Below are 20,650 nucleotides of genomic sequence, written 5' to 3'. Positions count from 1 at the left end.
AATAACTAATAACGCAGAATTTGAACATTACGCGTTGTTGTTTTGCTGAAAAAAGGAATTGTACAAATGTGTGCACGTGAATTGCGTTTATTATACATTGTAGTCACTATCTGTCTTCTCATTGGCTAAGAGCCTACAGTTAATTCTGAGAATCAGCGCAACCTACAGATTAGTATTCACTAATCTGTAGGTTGGGCGCGCAATGCATGATTTCCGAGAGGATTGTCGGACGCATCTGACAGCAAAGGAAATTCATAGTTCGTCGATTCGCTTCTTCAACCGAGCAAAACATTTACCTAAATTGAAAAATTGCTGGACAATAAATTCTCAGAAAACACAAAATAACCGACAAAGATTGCGGAGGAACTATTCCATGAATACCTTGAGAAAAAAGCATTCAAAAGCAAGACGACAAGTAGAAATTAGTAGAACGGTTGTAGTCGTTTTGTCCTTATTTTTTCCAGAAAAACAATGTATAATAAAACAATTATTAAATTCGGTTTTTGTGATATCCGGAATAATCAAGATCTCGGTAAGTATTATCAGCCTCAGTCTTCGGCTTCGGCTAATAACACTTACCTCGTCTTTGATTATTCCGGATATCACAAAAACCTCATCCAATAACTGTTTAGAATTGTGTGCACGAGCCGAGTCGCCGAAATGCTAATTACACCTTTTAAATAGCGTTGACCGGTGTGGCCTTTAACGTCTTTATTTATATAACCGCCATTCGACGAGGAAAAAAAAGATGCGCTGTCAGCGAGAAGCCTCTGAAATATACGATAGTCGCCAAACAAAAAATTTTATCAATAGAACAATAGCTTGTCCGTGCGTTGTGCATTATGTAAATTTCTTCACCGTCGTCTGCAAAACAACAACTGGCACACGCACGCAGTCTTCACAGGCGGAATCCTGGAAGGCAAACAACGTCAAGATCTTTGATTTAAAACCAATATAGCAGTATGCTCAAGAAAGAGACTAACGGAAATCAAAACACCAGACGCTCTTTTGTTAACTTTCTCTTTTGTTAACTGCAGAAAGTTTTTGTTACTTTTGTTGCTTCGATAAACACCAGTTTTGTCTATACTGTGTTAGAAATAGTTCAACTTTCTCGATTTACTTCCGTTCTGGGAAATTTACTTCCGCTTAGACCTGAGAGCATGCGCAATAAAAACCGGAAGACCAAGGTTCTACCTGAAATTGATCTGATCAATTCCAGTTTCCCAGAGTCCGTCCCGTACCGCTGACCGACTAGACGGACTGTGGGCTCGAGATTACAACAGGCAAGAAAACGTACACGCCGAGAGAGGACTGGGCCAATCACCATTTTCGTGACAGGTGTAGCGTGACCAAAAAACAATTAACAATTATTCGCTGAAGGCGAAGTGATTATTGTTGAATAATCCCCTCGACTTCGTCTCGGGGATTATTCAACAATAATCACTGAGCCTGAGGCGAACAATTGCTTTAGTATAATTTGAAGAGGTGATCATCAAGAACTTAAAAAAAATAACGATAGCAAACAAGAAAACAGCAAACACAAGTGTTCGCTTGCATACATGTACAGTGTAAACCAGTTTAATTCATCGATAGCAATCAGAATTTATTTAGTTAAAGCAATAAAACGGAACAAATCAAACACTATGAGAAAGATAGATGTCCGGTACCTTTGTATGATTGTTGATGACTTCTAAGTGAATGTGCGAATCCTCTCGAAAATGAGTAGCTCCGGTGAGATGAGAACTAAATAATGTTTGCTCAATCGATCTGACTGGCAGAGTTTCTCATCGATCGCCCAAACCGCCGTGTTTACGATCATTTCTAATGCCTGGACAACCATCTCTTGAAAATATTTTTGGTCCAAAAGCCTTGGTAGTTAATTTGCAAAATTTCCAATGTTAAAAATATCCAGGACTTGGACTGGTTTCTTTCAAATCAAAGAAATTTTCATTCAGCAAAAGCGGCCATGTTTACTTGCCTGGATGTCAAAGGTGGCGTGGCTAAGTAACCAAGCCTTCAAAGCTATAATCACCTCGCGCGGGGTGATTATAGCCTCATAAGCCGAGCTTCTCGACCAATCAGAATGCTTCAATTCTTATAATCACCTCTGAAATTATACTAATCCATAATGTACATTTCCGCGAAATCGAAAATTCTAAGAATCGGGTGATCCGTGCTATTTATTCACGGAGTCAGAGTTTGCAGTCTCTTTGTTCGAAGGAATATGTCTTCATCGAGTAACTCAGAGGAAGAAATCAGTTCTCACAGCAGTAAAGTGCTCGAGGATGTGAACAAACACATCAAGGAAGCTTTCGACATTTTGAACCGCCAGACGAACAGAGTTCGCAAGGAACCACAAGTTGTCGATGAAGCAGCGAAGAGGCTTGAGAACATGCATTTCTCGAAAAGAATAAAACTTGATGTCGGCGGCCACCTTTTCTCCACCAGTTTGGAAACCCTGACAAAAGATCCAGGTATTTTAAAATCACCTCTACATAACGAAATAACCAGTGTCGAAGTTATTATTATTGACATCTTTGGCGGCTTTTCAGGCTTTTTACGGACAACATATCGAATGACCATACATCATTGTTGTGTGAATAGATGTATGATACACTTTCAAAAATTCTTTCTGTATCTGGTAGCCATCTTACAGCTCCAGCAGAAGCCATTTTGTATCTACAAATGTGCGTTGGATCGTTGGGTATATTATGTCACTTTCTGTTCTCAAATTTTATTTCCGCTTCCTCACATTTTATTTCCCGCCGTATCCAATCGAACAAAATCGAACCAAAAGTCAATCACCCAATCGAACACCAATCGTTCGATTGGATTCGGTAATCGAACAAAATCGAACTGTGAGTTCGATTTTCAAACCAATCGAACACAATCGCCACACAATCGAACTCAATCCGATTTGATTTTGTTCGGAATCACGCAGGACTACAGTCAACTCTCTGTTAACGGACACCTCTATAAGACGGATACCTCCATAAGGCGGAAACCCTGGTGATGGTCCCTGCCGTTTTTCAGTCATTTTACTGTAACAAAACTCTCTGTAAGACGGACACATCTTTAAGACGGACAACGGACACTAAGAAACCGCCAGCGGACACGCACAAAAAGTTATCTTTTTAGTGAATAATACTTCATATCTTGGTATCGACATATAACATAGTGAGTCAGCGCCTTTACATGTAAAATACCAAACTTAACAAAAACAATCCGCTATAACGTATTACTTCAGCAGTCTGCGTATGGGCACCAAAGAAGTAGTTTTCTACTTACAGTATTACCATTTGTATTAAATGAACCAACGAGTCGAATTTCTGATATTATTTTTGTTCCACTTTATACGTTTAGCTAAAGTAAGCGACTTAAAACAGACGTGTATTCGTTGAGTTTAGCCGTTGTGCTTTATCATCTCAAAATTTCTGGTGTCACATTACCTCGACTCTCTATTGCTGGTTTTCACTGTCACGCAATCAAAAAATAAATTCGAAACCATTCAACTTCAGAAGCTATGAATTTCAAATATTATAGATGATAAGTAGATAAACAATTTCTCCAAGTTTCAGGTCTGTGCGGTGTACCGTTCGCGAGTTATTTTCCGAACCTTTCCACGCAAATTTATAAAGCTTAGTATGGAGCCGCCATCACTGTGTCCTGCTGAGGGACACAGTAATGGCCGCCGTGATGTCAGAGAAACCATCTGGAACTCAATTCTGTTTACAACAGCGGCCATCCTTGGCTTAAGAGCTAGTACACTTTCACATAAACACTATTTATTATATCTGAAATGTCCATTCTGCACAAAATGGAAAGGAAAGGCCTTTTTTCAAACAAAACAGCTTTGTCACCGCACTCAGCTTGACGTCACATACGACGGAGAACTCAAATATTCAAAATGCTCTGTTTTAAAAACGAATGACACTATCGATCTGGAAATTTGCAAAAATATATATTTTTAGTTTATCTTTCGCCTAATGACAACGAAAATTTAGCAGGCCTAGTAAATTTTGATTTCAGAATTTTATGACGTAACATGAAAACCAAGAATAGGGCGGACACTTCTCTGTAAAAACGGACAGTTGGGGCCGGTCCCGACGGTGTCCGTCTTAGAGAGAGTTGACTGTAATCAGGGGGATTGTGCACCATACAAAATGTCCGCAATATAAAAAAAACAGGAGTTCGGTAATCGAACGTTCGATTGAGTACGATTGTCCACTGTCCGGTAATGAAACGTTCGATTTTGTTCGACTGTCAACTGTTCGTTACAGTGCGAATACTCGAACCGGGACAGTTGGAACAAAGTTAACCAATGACAACGTTAATTGAGAACAAAGGATGTCGACCTTTTTTGTTAACAGACCAATGACGTTCAAGAACGCAAACAATAGATTTACAGAAAAATTTGAAAACTCAACAACGTTGCAAATAGTTGCGGACCTCTCAGGAAACTCGCCTTGTTTTTGATTGGTTAGTTTCGATCCTTAATTTTCAAGAGGTCGTAGATAGAGATCGTAGATAGATAAAGTTAGACAAGTTATGCAAGATGTATGTTACAATATCATCTTCGCGAAAAGTTTACAAATCAAACTACGAACCGTGAATTTTCTTCACGACCAGGAGTTATGAATTGAATATTCCACACTGTGTTCGCTCTTGTTTGAAAATTTAGACTCCGGAAATAATATGAAGACTGTGAAATCAAATTCACGCCGTAATTATTTTCATTTCGCTCTAGCTTTTCAGTAGCTTTGCTCTGTCTGTTGCCTTGAAATCGATGCGAGCCACTTCCTCGCCAATGTTAACAAATTGCTTTTACACCTTCGTATGACTTTGAAATTCACGAAAACAGAATACTTATATCGTCGGTCAATGCCGTATAACTGTCCACAGGTTACCACTTTACATTTTTTGACACGATTTGAGGCCACGTGAAATGTAAACATCAGGTCGAATGTTGTTTTCACTTGTTTGCTCACGGACTCATTTTCTGTCGGTTATCTAATGTTACAACTTTGTAAACTCACGGTTTTCGTGAAAGAGGAGTTTGTTCCGTTTCGTCATTGAGTCTTCAATCTTTCTGAGGTTTTATAAAATTACCACAGGCTAAAGTCACTGAAACTTAGTTCTTCGTTAGTTCTTTACTGTGCTATCACCAACGAAGAGCAATACAATCTTATCAGAAAATTTCTTTTGAAGAATTTCTCAGCCTGTGAAAGCCAACTTTTGATTACGGTTTTATGAGCGCTACTGAAAATTCGGTGCAGTCAGTGAAAATTTAGGATCGAAACTATCCAATCAAATACAAGGCAAGTTTCCTGAGAGGTCCGCAACTGTTTCAAACGTTGTTGACTGTTTAAATTTTGTTGCAAATCTATTGTTTGAGGTCTTGGACGTTATTGGTCTATTTCTAAAAAAGGTCGCCATTCTTTGTTCTCAATTAGCGTTGTGATTGGTTAACTTTGTTCCAACTGTCCCGATTCGAGTATTCGCACTGTAATTGAACGTTTGATTTTGTTCGATTGACCAAATTTTATTGTGAGTTTAATCATGTTGGATAACCGAACCCAATCGAACGATTGATGTTTAGTTGTATCGAATATCTTTTAGTTGTATCGAATATCTTTTAGTTCACACAACATCGATGTATGGCTTTTCGAAAATTTGTCCCGGCGTAAAAAGCCTCCATAAAGCTCTACTAAGATAATATGCAATTTTTCGAAACATCTTTGGGGCTTAAGGTCGCGGGGGACACCTTAGGCTCATCATTATGCATTTATTTAAAGCGTATGCACGAAGTACAACGACTAACATCGACAAATTTACGAGATATTCATGACTGGACAAAAATATGGGCGCGTACGCGTGATTTGTAAAAAAATCCCTTTTCCTTTGATATTTTACCCAATTTAAAACAATACTTAGCGATATACGTTCATATAGATTGTAGGAAGTCTTTGAGCTTATTTTCATTTAAATTTGAATATTTCTGCAACTCAGAGTAATCACAAAAATATTTGGCATAAACAATCGTGTCGTTTTTAAAAACGCATTGTTCTCACCATAAAAGCGTGGAATATAATTACCATAATTACATCTCTCCTTGGCAAAAGGATCGTACTTTGGTCGGGACACCTTCGGAAATCTCAAAGATTGGACTTTTCCGACAATTTTGTGGCAGAGAATACAACACGGATACAGAACTTCATGACTTGCCACTGCAGATACGTAAACTATGAATACTGTAGTGTGTCATAACAGAAGCGGAATTTTAAAAGAGCGCTTTTAGAAAGAGGTAGAAGACATTAAATTCAAATTTGCGCACTTAAACCGCCATAACTTGCTGGCAAACTTTAAATTAAAAAATCCGCCTCTGTTATGACACTCTAGAGGTATTGACTGATTAGTTTTTGACAAGATCACAGTGTGCTGTCTCCTACTCGTTCCGCAAACTCTGCCACAAAATCATGTTTTTCCCAATTTGGAACTAACGAGGCTAAAACATCGCCGTTAAATGCAATCTACCAAATAAAAGATGACATTCACAATCTTTCATCATTTCTTTATGTCTCTGTAAAATTTGAGCTTAATCGCACCCATAACAGCTGAGAAATTAGCGTTTTAAAAGATGCTGGTCAAGCAAAATTTCCCTTCATGAATTTATTCATGCTGTAGGTATCCCCCGCGACCTTAAGCTTAAAATGAGGAAACATTACTGTGCGAGAAAATGTTTCTTCGATTAGCCGGGTGGGAAACATGTTTCGAAAGCAAATATCAGTATTTATTATTTCAAATTATTCAACAAATGCGCGCGCTGCCCACATAACAGATATCCTGTGAGTAAACGTAGGTTGCGAATATTCGTCCGAAATCTTGTAAAGCGCTGCATAATTACAGTTTTTCTATCTGCAAAATGTGTTTCGTTGACAATTTGTTGAATAATAAAACAATTATCCTGCTCAATCTTGCGGAAGTGAGTGAGGCGATATTCCGCGCGATTTCGCAGGATAATTGCTAAGTATTTGAAGTGCTTCAGAAACATTACATTCTTGTTTTTAAGAAGCTCTGAAATTGAAAAGTGTGGCTTAACCGAGAAACATTTTATAATCTAACAGCATTATCGGTTCTGCATGCAAGGCTTTTGTCTTGTTTTTCAAGGTCCTTACACACTTTCCTTAATCATGTTTATCCCAGGTTCCATGCTACACGCCATGTTTTCGGGAAGATTTGACACAAAGCCAAGCGAAGATGGATCTTACTTCATTGATCGCGATGGAACTCACTTCCGGTATATCCTGAATTATCTTCGCACTGGGCAGCTTATTGTATCTAAAGACGAGCTTGTTCGAATTCGTGAAGAGCTTCTGACGGAGGCTGAATTTTATCAAGTCGAAGGAATAATTAAGGGGCTGGCACTTTTCAAAGATTCTGTGATCCTGTTATTAGATCAACGCCAAACCTTGATTAGCTGGTTGAAGGAAACCCAGGCCTTCACGGGCGACAGCGACAAGTTGTTATACCGCGCTTCTCGTGATGGCTGGAAAGCTTCCAACTTTCACTCTTGTTGTGACAACAAGGGACCGACGGTGACAGTGGTCAAAAGTACTGGCAAATACATATTTGGTGGATATACCGAGCAACCCTGGGATGGTAGGCTGATATATAGTCCAAAGGAAGTACTCGATATACATAACAAGAGGCTCTCTTTAATAAAAGCAAATGTTGTGTGTATATCGGAGTTTGTTCATTTTCATAGTTGTCTTTTAAATCTAGGGATTTTAAAAAGCCGCTTTGTAGTGGATAAATTTCTGGTGAGCATTATAATCGATCAGTTATTTCCTTTCTTCATTAGGTTCCGGAACGTTCAAAAAAGCACCAGACTCTTTCCTTTTCAGCCTTGTCAACCCAAGCGGTCTACCACCAACTAAGATTCCTTTGATAGCTGGAGAAGTAGGAAAGGCTATCTGGTGCAACAGTACGTTTGGGCCAACATTTGGAAGTGGTCATGATCTTTGTATTTCCAATGCACCAAATTCCAACGCCTGCTGTGTAAACCTGAACAGTACATACCAGTGCCCAGCAGGTCAGAATGCTGACACGTTTCTAACAGAAGCAGAACTTTTTACTATCACTGAAATGGAAGTTTTTGGGTTTGAGGAGTAAGAAGCTTATACTTTGTGGCTGATATATGAAATATAATTTGCAAACAATCACATCTCCGTGATTTCTTTTTTCATGTAACAGTCAATTAGTAAATCATTGCTTAAAAGTTGTTACACAGCAGGACAAAAGAAGACAGAAGTTAAAGGATGGTTCAGTTTAGTTTTTGTCATTTTATTGATGCTAGCCCGAAATGCCCTGATTCCAGTAAATTGATTGGTTATAATTCGGCTTGCATTCTTCTTGATGTTGAAACTGATTAACATGGTTTCGTCTTCAAACAAAGAAACATGACGAGGTTTATTTCTTGCTTTTAAAAATTAACTAATTATACGAGCCAATCAGTTCTTCGAAGTCGTGACTTTAAGAGAATTACAGTGTGTAACTGCTAAATAAATAACAAACGAAACTAGCTATTGATTTTCAGTGTTTTTATAATATTCATGTTACTTAGGTTGTAATTGTAAAGCCTGTACTGATTTCACGCATCTTAATGATGCGGGTTACGATAGGGGAACGATAGCCGGTGAGATTATAAGCGCCCGTTTCAGAACGGCGAACAGTATAAATTCTATTGACGTTTCCTCGAATTATTATACAGTGCTGCGCATCGTACGTTACCACTTGATAAAATTTTTGATTAATTTTTGTAAATAAGTCCACGAGAAAAATGGACAAAAATTCACTCGTCAAAAAAAAGGAAAACGGTAGCCTCCAACTTGAAATGGGAGTTTCCGATTTCATGGCAACAAAACAATATTTTCGTGATGTTTAATTATCAATATATTTTTTCATACAACAAATGGAAAAGCTAATGCTCCAATGTTAGCAACCTCGTATAAGCAGTTTCAAAGGTTCCTGAAGACGTTCTTTAATTGTTGAAATAAACTGTTGCTGGTATTTCGGTATTGGATAGCATCAGCCTTGTGGTGATGTGTTTCTAAATCACAAACTGTTGGCACTGGGAACCAGGCAACCTTTAAACTATTTCATAATTCAGGGTCACGTTAGCTTGCATCACTCTGTATCAGTAAAATAACTATCACATGAATTGTAAAAATACATCATGCTACACATATAGCTTAGGATGTACAGTCTACTCATCAGTTGCTATATCGCTAGCTCGCACTAGCACATCTCAGTTCGCTACGTTGGCAGTTTTCCCTCCCGTCCCACCCAGGGTATTTTATATTACGGTACAGCTTTTTTGTCACCTATTTCTTATCGGACAGCCTTTCGATTATTGTGTTTATTCTGTTCTGTTTGTTATTTGAGTGTAATTTGTTATTCGTTTAAATATTAGGTTTTCCAGTTGTATTTGTAATGTAGTTAATTATTAACTTAATTTAATAATAAAGGCTGCCTTGGTTCCAACACCGTCTACTGTATTGTTTTGTGGTTTAGAAGCTGTTGTTGTTTAACTATTGATGTACACGGGCAAAGGATGCATTTTATTATGTTGCAGACTTGCACTCGTGTTTACCAAGACGAGGTTTCAAAACTCCCGTGTTTCTGTGTATGTGTACGGATGAACTACCCAAATTACCGGTAGTCTTACACATACATGAAACCCACCGTTTTAACTAACCGTAAGGAACGGTTACAAGGTTACCGGTAGCACAAATATGTCGTTACCAAATATGAAAAAGCGATAGGGTCCTTGCATAATTGGCCTGTGTCGAACCACAGATATCACTCCCTTTACTAGCAGAATCGAAACTTGTACACATGTACTTCTAATACGAAATCTTCAGCGACCATTGTTTAATGGTATCCAATCAGAAAGAGGCTGGGGAATAACGCTTTCCTCCAGTAAAACTTTTCGTAACTACGCATTCGGACGGCTTAAAAACTTTGGTTACTCGTTTTTGTTCGTGGGCTTTAGCTCTCGGCTGTTTCGATGAATTATCGATTGAATGATACGAGAAGATTCGTCGAGCCTTCCTTTTGTTTAAGACGGATCGCGATTTCGTAGGGCAAAAAGGCCTCACAAGAGCGGACTCTGAAAAGCACATGGGTGCTAAGACATTTTCATTAACTTTCTGTTCTTTTGTTTCTTCATTTTGACTATGTCATTTTTTCCCGCGTTGTTTAGCTGCTTTTGGATGTAACCTCGGTTGTATAAGAATTAAAATTGGTCGCAGTGAATCATTACTGAGTTTTTAATGCAGACAAGTCAGTACGGGCCCCTACACCTCTTTTGCTGCTTAGTTTCAAAGCTGTGCAATGGGATTTTCAGATCGAAAATCGCCTCTGAGCTGGAGCTGTTGGACGTTCTACCCTTTCTTCATAATTTGTTGTAGAAAAATCCTTCAAACTGCTAAAATTCGCCATTTCTAGCCAAAAGAACGACACTTCACAACAGACAAGAAAACTTACACGCCGAGAGAGGACTGGGCCAATCGCCATTTTCGTGACAGGTGTAGCGTGACCAAAAAACAACCACAATGTACGTTTCCGCGAAATCGAAAGTTCCAAGAATCGGCTGATTCGCTCCACTTATTTTACGAAGTCAGTGTTTGAAGTCTCTTTGTTCGAAGTAGAATGTCTTCATCGCGTAACTCAGAGGAAGAAACCAGTTCCCACAGTGGTGAAGTGCTCGAGGATGTCAATAACTACGTCAAGAAAGTCCTCGATATTTTAAACCGCGAGACGAACAGAGTTCGCAAGGAAATGGAAGCTCTTGATGAGGCAGCAAAGAAGCTCGAGCACGTTCACTTCTCCAAGAGAATAAAACTCGATGTCGGCGGCCACCTTTTCTCGACCAGTTTGGCAACCTTGAACAAAGATCCAGGTACTTTTAAATTACCTTTACATGTGACAACTTGAATGTTTAGCTAAGAGGTACCACACTAAACATGGAAGCTTAAATATTCAAAAACATCGAGACTCGCTTGTTAGCATAGGGCCTGGCAAGGAAACATCGGTGCGCGAGTAAATGTTTCTCCGATTATTGGGGTGGGAAACATGTTTCGAAAGCGAATATCAGTATGTCTTTGAACTACTCACATTACTTCCTTGATTCTAAGAATCGATTCTAAGAAGTTCTGAAATTGATTGCGGCTTAATTGGGAAACATTTTATAGTCCCACAGCGTAATCCGTTCCGCATGCAAGACTTTTGTCTACTTTTGCAAGGTTGTTAAAAAAAATACACTTTCCTTAATCATGTTTATCCCAGGTTCCATGTTACACGCCATGTTTTCGGGAAGATTTGACACAAAGCCAAGCGAGGATGGATCTTACTTCATTGATCGCGATGGAACTCACTTCCGGTATATCCTGAATTACCTTCGCACTGGGCAACTTATTGTGCCTCAAGACGAGCTTGTTCGAATTCGTGAGGAGCTTCTGGCCGAGGCTGAATTTTATCAAGTTGAGGGAATAATTAAGGCGCTGACACCAAAACCCGAGCCAAAACCCGAGCCAAAAGCCCAGCCGAAACTCTTCAAGGATTCTGTGATCCTGTCATCAGATCAATGCGAAACATTGATGAACTGGTTGAAGGAAACCCGGGTACTCACAAACGTCAGTGGCAACTTGTTGTACCGTGCTTCTTGTAATGGCTGGTCTACTACCAACTTTCACTCTTGTTGTGACAACAAGGGAGCAACGGTGACAGTGGTCAAGAGTGGAAATTATATATTTGGAGGATATACCGACCAAAACTGGGATGGTAAGTCTTACTTTAATAAATGCTCTTCTGAGTACAGCTTGTCCAAAGGGAACTGCCCGATACATAACAATGAAATGGAACAAGAGCCTCTCTTTGAAGTAAAGACAAATGTTGCATGTGTTTCTATCTGAGTTGCCCTCAAAGCTTCGCATATCGGCCAAGTTCATTATCTTCTCTTTCAATAAGGGAAATTCGTGAGACTCAGACCTTTCAGTCAGACTAGTACCCAGTCGTTATGAGCATTATTTTAGAAGTCCTGCTTAGTTACCACAGAATGTTTAATTTCAAGCACCCATATAATAATATTAGTTGTTACCAGGGGGTACCTCTGAGGTTATTTCATGTGACACTCTCCTATTATAGGTTCCTTTTGAAATTTAAAACAAGCAGCCTGACCTTTTTATATTAGGAGCTCCCCCCCCCTCCGGGATGGTGGTAGGGAGGAGTTATGTACAAATTAAAATATTGGCACTGGTTGTTTAGGAATAAGAAGTAGACATATTCTTGACGATTTTCCTAGTACTCTTTTAAATCTTGGGTTTTTTAGGATGCCACTCTGTAGTGATGAATTCCTGGCGAGCATTATAATCAATCAGTTATTTCCTTTCTTCATTAGGTTCTGCTTGTTGGAAAAGAGCACCAGACTCGTTCCTGTTCAGCCTTGTCAACCCAAGCGGTCTGCCAGCAACAAAGATGCCTTTGATAGCTGGACAAGAAGGAAATGCTATCTTATGCAGTAGTAGCTATGGGCCAACATTTGGAGATGGCAATAACTATGATCTTTGTATTTCCCATGCACCAAATTCCAACAACTGCTATGTAAGTCTGAACAACGCTTACCAGTGTCCAACCGGTCAGAATGCTACCACGTTTTTAGCAGGAAATCAAAACTTTCGTGTCAGTGAAATGGAAGTTTTTGGCTTTGAGAAGTAAGAAGCTTACACTTGGTAGCCAATATGAAATACAATTAGCAAACGATCACACTCAGTTATTTTCTTTTTGCATGGCACAGTTAATTGGTAAGATAAAGCTTAACTTTAAAAAAGTTGTTGAACTCCCAGGGGGGGGGGGGTACTCAAAGAAGTTTTATACGGGGAGGCTCCGCCCCAAGTTCTAACCCCTTACCCTTTTATATACCATTTTTGACAGAAATTGTACCCCTTTCGTATACCTTTAACTGAAAAAAGGTACCCCTTTCATATACCTAAGAGACATGGAGTGGACTTAAAATAGGACGTTTTCTTGTCATTTTTATGTAGCGCTTAATAAATTAAAATAATACAGCCATAAATTGCGCCTGTTTGAAATATTATATTTAAAGGCCCTTTTAAATAGCCAAATGACAGATTTCCATTTCATATACTTAAACTCGTGACCCTTTTATATACCTGAAGCCTGAAAAAGGTACCCCTTTCGGGCGGAGCCTCCCCGTATAGGCCATTATCCCGCCCCCCCCCCCCCCCCCCCCCGGGGTTGAATTTTAGGTCTGTAGAAGATGATTTATTAAAATAAACTTCAGTCTGTTTAGGTTTTGTTGTCACATTGATGCTCGTTACGATTATTAACGAGAAACAATCCGTTGCGTTCGAACTAGGGATTAGATAAGTGAACGGAGGGAAATTGTTGATAATTGTGCTACACCTTTGGCGACTGGAGCAATGTTTAAAGATAATAGAAGCGTTCGAACGTTACTGCTTGCAACATTGCGAGCGATGTCATAACGAGCATACAGGCCCCAAACACTGTAACGGAGAAACCATGCCTTAAAAAATAAAAGAATAGTAATATAAGAAAAAAAAAACACCAAAAAATGAGAAAATATTTTATTTTCATTTCATTGTCTAATTACACTCAATACACAGTAAACCCAATTTACTCAGACTCGTAAGGAGTGATATATCAAAGAATATAGATTTTCTCTTGGACAGTTATTGCACACAAGCATTTTCAATCTGAAACGTCGACGGACTGGACAACCCTGCACCAAAGTTCCGTCGCTAACTGTAAACCTTAATCTAAAAAAATAAATGAACTACTATATTTAGAGAGGAAGCCACATCATCAGTTCGAATTGGAAACTTACTCTTGTTGCGTAGCAACCACGCCGACACGGATAAGGACAACGCAGGCGCGCTAATTACCTTTGCTACACTTTCGAAGACAAAAGCACAAGGAAGACAGGAATTTGTAGAGATATAATCCTAGAAAAGATTATCACAAAAATTTCAAGAAAGAAGATTATGGAACAATGGCAGCATGCAAATACAGAGATGAGAAAATTTGAAGTTTTCTTCAAGTTTTAAAAATGTACAATGCACGTGCAGAGCCTTGTACTGCTTCAATACCCCTGTTAAGTAGCCTTCTTCTTGCCGTTAACTTCATGATTTGCGTTTTGCACAGTTCTGCACCGCGTATGTCAATAGGCAATACCGACACTGATGACAGCGTTCACATTTTCCTCATTTAGTATACGGCTTTGCGTATTGAAAGGATCATACTATATACAAATTGATTCCAAATTGCGTTTCGGCAAGAGCTCATTCTGAAACTTTGCGATCAGGGCTTTACAGCCTTTGACCCATACCTTTGACTTGGGTCAAAGATGTAAAGGACCATCTTTGTCAAACCTTGCCAAATCTTTGATTGCGGCAACAGGGCCGCAAGCAGACATTTTCCATAGACGAGGCAAGATCTTGCTAGGGGGTTCTTGGGGCATGCCATTCAGAAACTTTTGAAGTCTTGAAGTTCTGAAACTCTTTCTTCAACATTTTTCATAAGGTTAGTTTCTTGAGAAAAATAAATCTTGTTCAACTTGGGATTATTTTCCCAACAATTTAATTTTTGGTTAAAAACTAGACGAGGCAAGTAGTCCGGCAGATTGGTGCAAAAATATGACGGAATTGTGGGATTTATGGTAAAAGCACCAAATTTGGCACAAAGATAGAGAAATATCTACTGAACAATATTAGCTAAAGCCTATGGACCAACCTAGGAAATATGATATATCCCATAATTGTAGTTCCAACGGGTTTAGGGATACATATACATATGATACAATGTGCTCCACCCCATCACTCTACTCGAGGCCGCGAAAGTAGAGAATTTGGCTGCCCACCCTCCCTCCCAATCGAGTAAAAAGTCGGGTTGACCCCCTCAGCTCCTATCCTCGCCTGGTCTTGGGCTTGTCCCAGGCCAGAGCGATTCTCCATATCTTATTACCATGTCATTAATAACAATACCCAGGGTAGAATATTACACTATTTATGCAACGAAATCGTGAACGACCATTGTTTAATTGTATCCACTCAGAAAGAGGTTGGGGAATAGAGATTTCAACCTCGTTCTCGCTCTTGGGGCGGGAGAGAGTAGAGATTCCCCTCCGGCACAACTTTTCGTAACTATGCATTCGGATGGCTTAAAAATTATGGTTACTAGTTTTTTTTTCGAATGCAATGGGATCTTCAGGTCGAAAATCGCCTCCGCGCTGGAGCTGTGCTAATTTGGAGCCGTTGGACGTTCTACCCTTTTTCATAATAGATGTCAACATCGAAAACAAAATCCTTCAAACTGCTAAAATTCGCGATTTTGAGCCAAAGAACGACAACCTGCAAAAAACGTACACGCCAAGAGAGGACTGGGCCAATCGCCTCTTTCGTGACAGGTGTATATGTAGCGTGACCAAAACCAATCCATAATGTATATTTCCGCGAAATCGAAACTTCTGAGAATCGGGTGATCCGTGCTGTTTATTCTACAAAGTCAGAGTTTGCAGTGTCTTTGTTCGAAGGAACATGTCTTCATCATCGCGTAACTCGGAGGAAGAAATCAGTTCTCACGGCAGTAAAGTGCTCGAGGATGTGAACAAACACATCAACGAAGCTTTCGACTTATTGCACCGTGAGACGAACAGAGTTCGCAAGGAAATGGAAGCACTTGACGAGGCAGCGAAGAAGCTCGAGCATATCCATTTCTCGAAAATGGTGAAACTTAATGTTGGTGGCCACCTTTTCTCGACCAGTTTGGCAACACTGAACAAAGATCCAGGTATTTTAAATTACCTTTACATTTGACATCTTGAATGAGGCCTTAGGGTTTGGTTGAATGAAAAAAGCGACACAATCAACGCTCAAACATTGGATTTAAAAATAACAGCTCAATAAAATTTTGCGAGTTAATCTTTTTGAAAGCTCAGACTGACAAAATTTCCCGGTAAGGGGTGGCGAATAGTAAAATCCAAGACTATCCAAGGCGCCTAGTACCTTGTTTGAAAATCCGTGACCGAGGCTTCTGCTTATACCCTGCCCAGTCACTAAACATGCCATAGAAAGAGACGTCGCAATTTTTTTTTTCAAGTGCTAATTTTGCAATTTCAAATTGACGGATCACGGCTATATAGAAGCTATCAAAATCAAATAGAGTGATTTCATTTAACCCGTGAAACAATATCTACCAGTTTGTGCGTAATAGTCAAAAGGAAACAAAAGAAAACAATGGAATTTTTGTGTAATAGTATCTAAAAGTGTAATAACTATTTCACGGGTTTACTGAAATCACTCTATTCCCTTTCTGGAGACTCCCATTTAGTCGAATGATTCAACCTTGGTTAGAGACGTCGAAACCTAAACCTTATTTAAAAGAAATTTTCATAACTTGTTGATAATGAAATGTGTAATTAGTTTAATTAATAGGTAGCCTGCCACGCCTTTTATGAAATGTGGCGCCAACAGAATACATTTAACATATATAGGACATTTTTCGAAACTAGCACTCGTGTGTTCTAAACAAATACCTAGCTATCTAAATACATGTAAACGAAAAAAATTTGCTATTCATCAGTTGAACGTATGAATTAGTAATAAAACTAGAAATCTAAATGGCATCAAGTTCGTAAATCACATTTTCTTCTTTTGAAAGACAATTGAACAAACCTCTCATACTGTGTGAAAACACTTCAAAATATTTGTTAATTAGAATTGCTTTGACTAGTCGGTCGAGATAACATCAAACTAAAGCAGCCAGTTTAGCTTCCTGTTGGTTTGATCACTGGACTGAAGAACTCCTCGGGCGATTTGTCTTTTCTCAATTGTCTGGTTCCTTTGAAGGTTGCGATGAATGAGTTAACAGTCGTGCACCGTTCGGAACACACGCAATTGGAATGATGTTTGTTTTGAATTTGCAATTTCAAGTTAATTGAGCGTCTATCAGCTATCAAATGTTCGCAGTTAAGTCGCTTGATCCAAAGGGAACATTAAAGCATAAAATTTATTCATAAATAGATATTTATTAACATACGGGCAATTAGCAGTTGGCATAATATGCGACGCAATTCTTTTGAACATGATGTGACTTTTGAAGCGAGTCGTGCGTTCCATTATTGTGCGCGCAGAAGCGAAACGTTCCGCTTCCAATGCTAACGGCAAATGGAAGCGCAACGCCTCACTTCCACGGCCACAACACACTATTAGTCGAGGGAAAGATGTGAAATGTTTCGTTTCCAACAACCAATGGGCAAAGATGCGAATCATCTCGCTTCCGACACCCAATGGGCAAAAGATGCGTAACGTTTCGCTTCCAACAGCCAATGGGCAAAAGAAGCGAAACATGTCGTTTAAAAAGCGAAACCAGTCGCTTCCATGGCTTCCGACACCCAATGGGCAAAAGATGCGAAACGTCTCGCTTAACGTTTCTCTTCCAACAGCTAATGGGCAAAAGAAGCGAAACATTTTGCTTCCAACAGCCAATGAGCAAACATTAATCTCTGTTTTCAGCATCTTTATTTAAAAGTCACTGATTCTACTTATGCAACGGTAACCTAAAGAACATTCTAAGTTCCAAAAGTGACCCTGCGGTGAATTTCGTAACATACACCGTTTTATGTTTTATTTTTTTATTAATTTATTGGCTCGAAGTTTAACTCGAAGTCCAACTCGAAGTCCAACTCGAACTCGAACTCGAATCCAAACTCGAGGGTTCGGGATTCCCCACATATACAATATGATGGAAAAATGAACAAAGTAACTGGATTGAAAAATGGGTATTTGGCTCAAGTGGCCTAATAACGGGGTAAAATAAAGGATTATACAGGTTAGGATTTCAGCATGTAGCCGTTGGTCGTAGTAACGGGGTGGCTGCATTAACGGAGTTTTATTCTAAGAAAATGTGTGTACGTTTTCGCCGGGTGGCCGTATTGGCCGTAAGGCGGGTTTCCACTGTATATTTTTTAAGTGCTTCAGAAATATTACTTCCCTGTTTCCAAGAAGTTCTAAATTTGGCTAAATTTGGAAACATTTTATGGTCCAACGTCATAATCTTTCGTGATGTTTCACAAAGTTTATATAAGTTTTAATCGTGTTTATCCCAGGTTCGATGTTACACGCCATGTTTTCAGGAAGATTTGACACAAAGCCAAGCGAGGATGGATCTTACTTCATTGATCGCGATGGAACTCACTTCCGGTATATCCTGAATTATCTTCGCACTGGGCAGCTTATTGTGCCTAAAGACGAGATTGTTCGCGAGGAGCTTCTGGCCGAGGCTGAATTTTATCAAGTTGAGGGAATAATTAAGGCGCTGACACCAAAACCCTTCAATGATTCAGGGATCCTGTCATCAGATCAATGCAAAACATTGATGAACTGGTTGAAGGAGACCCCGGCCTTCACAAACGCCAGAGACAAGTTGTTGTACCGTGCTTCCCGTGATGGCTGGGCTGCTGCCAACTTTCACTCTTGTTGTGACAACAAAGGACCGACGGTGACAGTGGTCAAGAGTGGAAATTATATATTTGGAGGATATACCGACCAAAACTGGGATAGTAGGTTTTGTCCCTCGAGTACTGCTTTATAATCCAAAGGAAACTGTCCGATAAAAAAACAATAAAACAAGAGCCTCTCTTTTTGCAATCGAGACAAATGTAGGATGTATCTTTGTATATCTGAGTTGCTGTCAAAGCCTTGCCTATCCACTATCGGCCAAGTTCGTTATCTTCTTTTTCCAATAATGGGGGTGGATAACATTCAGACCTTTCAATCAGATCATGCATTTTGGCTAATCAAAAATATTCAGTTGAATCAAATCGCTTCATGATCAACTCTATTGCTTCAGACAGAAGTGACTTCGCTCAGATCCAAAAGTTCTGAGCTGTATATATTGAACGACATCTTGAACACTCTGTATTCGGTGTATTATTAAAGCAATAATTTACACTTTCAGGCATGGGCTCCTGACACTTCGCACTTAAGAGTTTATATAACATGAAGCGGAGTCACTTCAGTTTGGAACGGAGTAAATTTTCTGTTTGATCTGTTTACAGCGATCTGACTTTTGGTTAGCTATCTGATCATGGAGCGAATGTCTCAAGGTAAACCTCGACTAGCAAAGGGCATCTGAAACCTTTTTTTAGTCCATTTTAAAATTCAAGGTGTTATAAAAAAATACTGGCTGCGGTAATGTTGGAATATGAAATTAATATACAGTATTTTGGCTTATTTTTGTAGTACAAGTTTAAATTTTGGGATTAAGAATGTCACTCTGTAGTGGATGAATTCCTGATAAGCATTATAATCGATCAGCTATTTCCTCTCTTCATTAGGTTCTGCAGGTTACAAAAAAGCACCAGACTCTTTCTTGTTCAGCCTTGTCAACCCAAGCGGTCTGCCACCAACGAAGATGCCTCTGGTTGCTGGAAAAGAAGGAAATGCTATCTGGTGCCACAGTGGCTTTGGGCCAGTATTTGGAAATGGTTGTGATCTTGTTATAGCCAATGCACCAAATTCCAACAACTGTTCTGTAAAGTTGAACACCTCTTACCAGTGCCCAACCGGTCAGAATGCTACCACGTTTCTAGCAGGAAATCAGAACTTTACTGTCAGTGAAATGGAAGTTTTTGGCTTTGAGAAGTAGGAAGCTTATACATTGTGAGTGATCTGAAATACGATTTGCAAACCATCACATCTCAGTTATTTTCTTTTTACATGTAATAGTTTATCAGCAAGCTAAAGCTTAAAAGTTGCTACACAGTAGGTCTGTAGAGGATGATACATTAAAACATATATTAAAATACACTTCATTCTGTTTTTTTTTAATCACATTGATGCTCGTAACGAATCCATTAACGAAGAACAGTCCGTTATTAGAGACTGGATAAGTAAACGGGAGGAAACTGTTGATAATTGTGCTTCGCCTTTGGTGACTGGAGCAATGTTAATAGAAGAGTTTGTACTACTGCTTGCAACCCTGGGCGCGATGTTACAGCGAGCTTCCAGGCCCCTAGTAAGAGAGCTCCATTAAAATTTAAAGGCCAAAACCTTAGCAGTTAGATAATAAAGTCAAACAAACAGCACCACTCCAGAGAAGCGATGTATGAATGCTATTTCATCTTCATTCCATTGTCTAATTACACTCATGTTCAGTGATACAGTAGAACCCAATTTACGTACACAATTATAAGCAGTGATATATCAAAGAATATTGATTTTCCGTTGGACAGTTATTGCACACAAGAATTTTCAATCCAAAATGTCTACTGAATCGAACAACTCTCTGTCAAAGTTAAGTTGCTAACCGTAAAATTACTTTTGTTGCGTAGCAGCCGCGCAGACACGGAGAAAGACAACGCAGGCGCGCTAGTTACTTGTGGTGCACCTTCAATGACAAAAGTAATCTCGCCCACAAGAGATCTGGGAACGAGATTATGACAAAAGCACAAGTTCACAGGAAAAATTAAAACGAAATTTCAAGAAAGAAGATTATAAAACAGTGAGAACATGCAAATACAGAGATGAGAAAATTTAACGTTTCCTTCAAG

General features: G+C 39.2%; 3 protein-coding genes across 3 annotated transcripts; all 3 read left to right on the top strand.

Annotated features, from left to right (window-relative positions):
* The first annotated feature begins 2,123 nt into the window (after window positions 1-2,123).
* LOC144638854 (uncharacterized) lies at window positions 2,124-9,071 on the top strand. Its single transcript, XM_078498145.1, has 3 exons — window positions 2,124-2,474; window positions 7,204-7,659; window positions 7,862-9,071. Exons 1-3 carry the CDS (start codon window positions 2,225-2,227, stop codon window positions 8,170-8,172), a joined length of 1,017 nt encoding a protein of 338 aa, XP_078354271.1. The 5' UTR covers window positions 2,124-2,224; the 3' UTR covers window positions 8,173-9,071.
* Window positions 9,072-10,357: 1,286 nt separating this feature from the next.
* On the top strand, window positions 10,358-19,851 carry LOC144638853 (uncharacterized). The gene is made up of 4 exons (XM_078498144.1): window positions 10,358-10,596; window positions 15,518-15,888; window positions 18,206-18,658; window positions 19,436-19,851. Exons 2-4 carry the CDS (start codon window positions 15,636-15,638, stop codon window positions 19,744-19,746), a joined length of 1,017 nt encoding a protein of 338 aa, XP_078354270.1. The 5' UTR covers window positions 10,358-10,596; window positions 15,518-15,635; the 3' UTR covers window positions 19,747-19,851.
* On the top strand, window positions 10,628-12,826 carry LOC144638850 (uncharacterized). Its single transcript, XM_078498139.1, has 3 exons — window positions 10,628-10,963; window positions 11,350-11,844; window positions 12,461-12,826. Exons 1-3 carry the CDS (start codon window positions 10,714-10,716, stop codon window positions 12,775-12,777), a joined length of 1,062 nt encoding a protein of 353 aa, XP_078354265.1. The 5' UTR covers window positions 10,628-10,713; the 3' UTR covers window positions 12,778-12,826.
* Window positions 19,852-20,650: the final 799 nt, after the last annotated feature.

This window comes from Oculina patagonica, chromosome 14 (assembly GCF_052425735.1).
Source record: "Oculina patagonica isolate OP01 chromosome 14, crgOcupat, whole genome shotgun sequence".
NCBI lineage: Eukaryota > Metazoa > Cnidaria > Anthozoa > Scleractinia > Oculinidae > Oculina > Oculina patagonica.
Note: the sequence above shows the minus strand (reverse complement) of the source record. Positions and strands in the feature narration are given on the sequence as shown.

Excerpts from the sequence above, each read along its gene's own strand:
- LOC144638853 (XM_078498144.1), top strand. The coding sequence starts at position 15,636 with ATGTCTTCATCATCGCGTAACTCGGAGGAAGAAATCAGTTCTCACGGC. Across the intron at positions 15,889-18,205 it reads AACACTGAACAAAGATCCAG|GTTCGATGTTACACGCCATG; the intron begins GTATTTTAAATT and ends TGTTTATCCCAG. Across the intron at positions 18,659-19,435 it reads TACCGACCAAAACTGGGATA|GTTCTGCAGGTTACAAAAAA; the intron begins GTAGGTTTTGTC and ends TCTCTTCATTAG.
- LOC144638854 (XM_078498145.1), top strand. The coding sequence starts at position 2,225 with ATGTCTTCATCGAGTAACTCAGAGGAAGAAATCAGTTCTCACAGCAGT. Across the intron at positions 2,475-7,203 it reads AACCCTGACAAAAGATCCAG|GTTCCATGCTACACGCCATG; the intron begins GTATTTTAAAAT and ends TGTTTATCCCAG. Across the intron at positions 7,660-7,861 it reads TACCGAGCAACCCTGGGATG|GTTCCGGAACGTTCAAAAAA; the intron begins GTAGGCTGATAT and ends TTTCTTCATTAG.
- LOC144638850 (XM_078498139.1), top strand. The coding sequence starts at position 10,714 with ATGTCTTCATCGCGTAACTCAGAGGAAGAAACCAGTTCCCACAGTGGT. Across the intron at positions 10,964-11,349 it reads AACCTTGAACAAAGATCCAG|GTTCCATGTTACACGCCATG; the intron begins GTACTTTTAAAT and ends TGTTTATCCCAG. Across the intron at positions 11,845-12,460 it reads TACCGACCAAAACTGGGATG|GTTCTGCTTGTTGGAAAAGA; the intron begins GTAAGTCTTACT and ends TTTCTTCATTAG.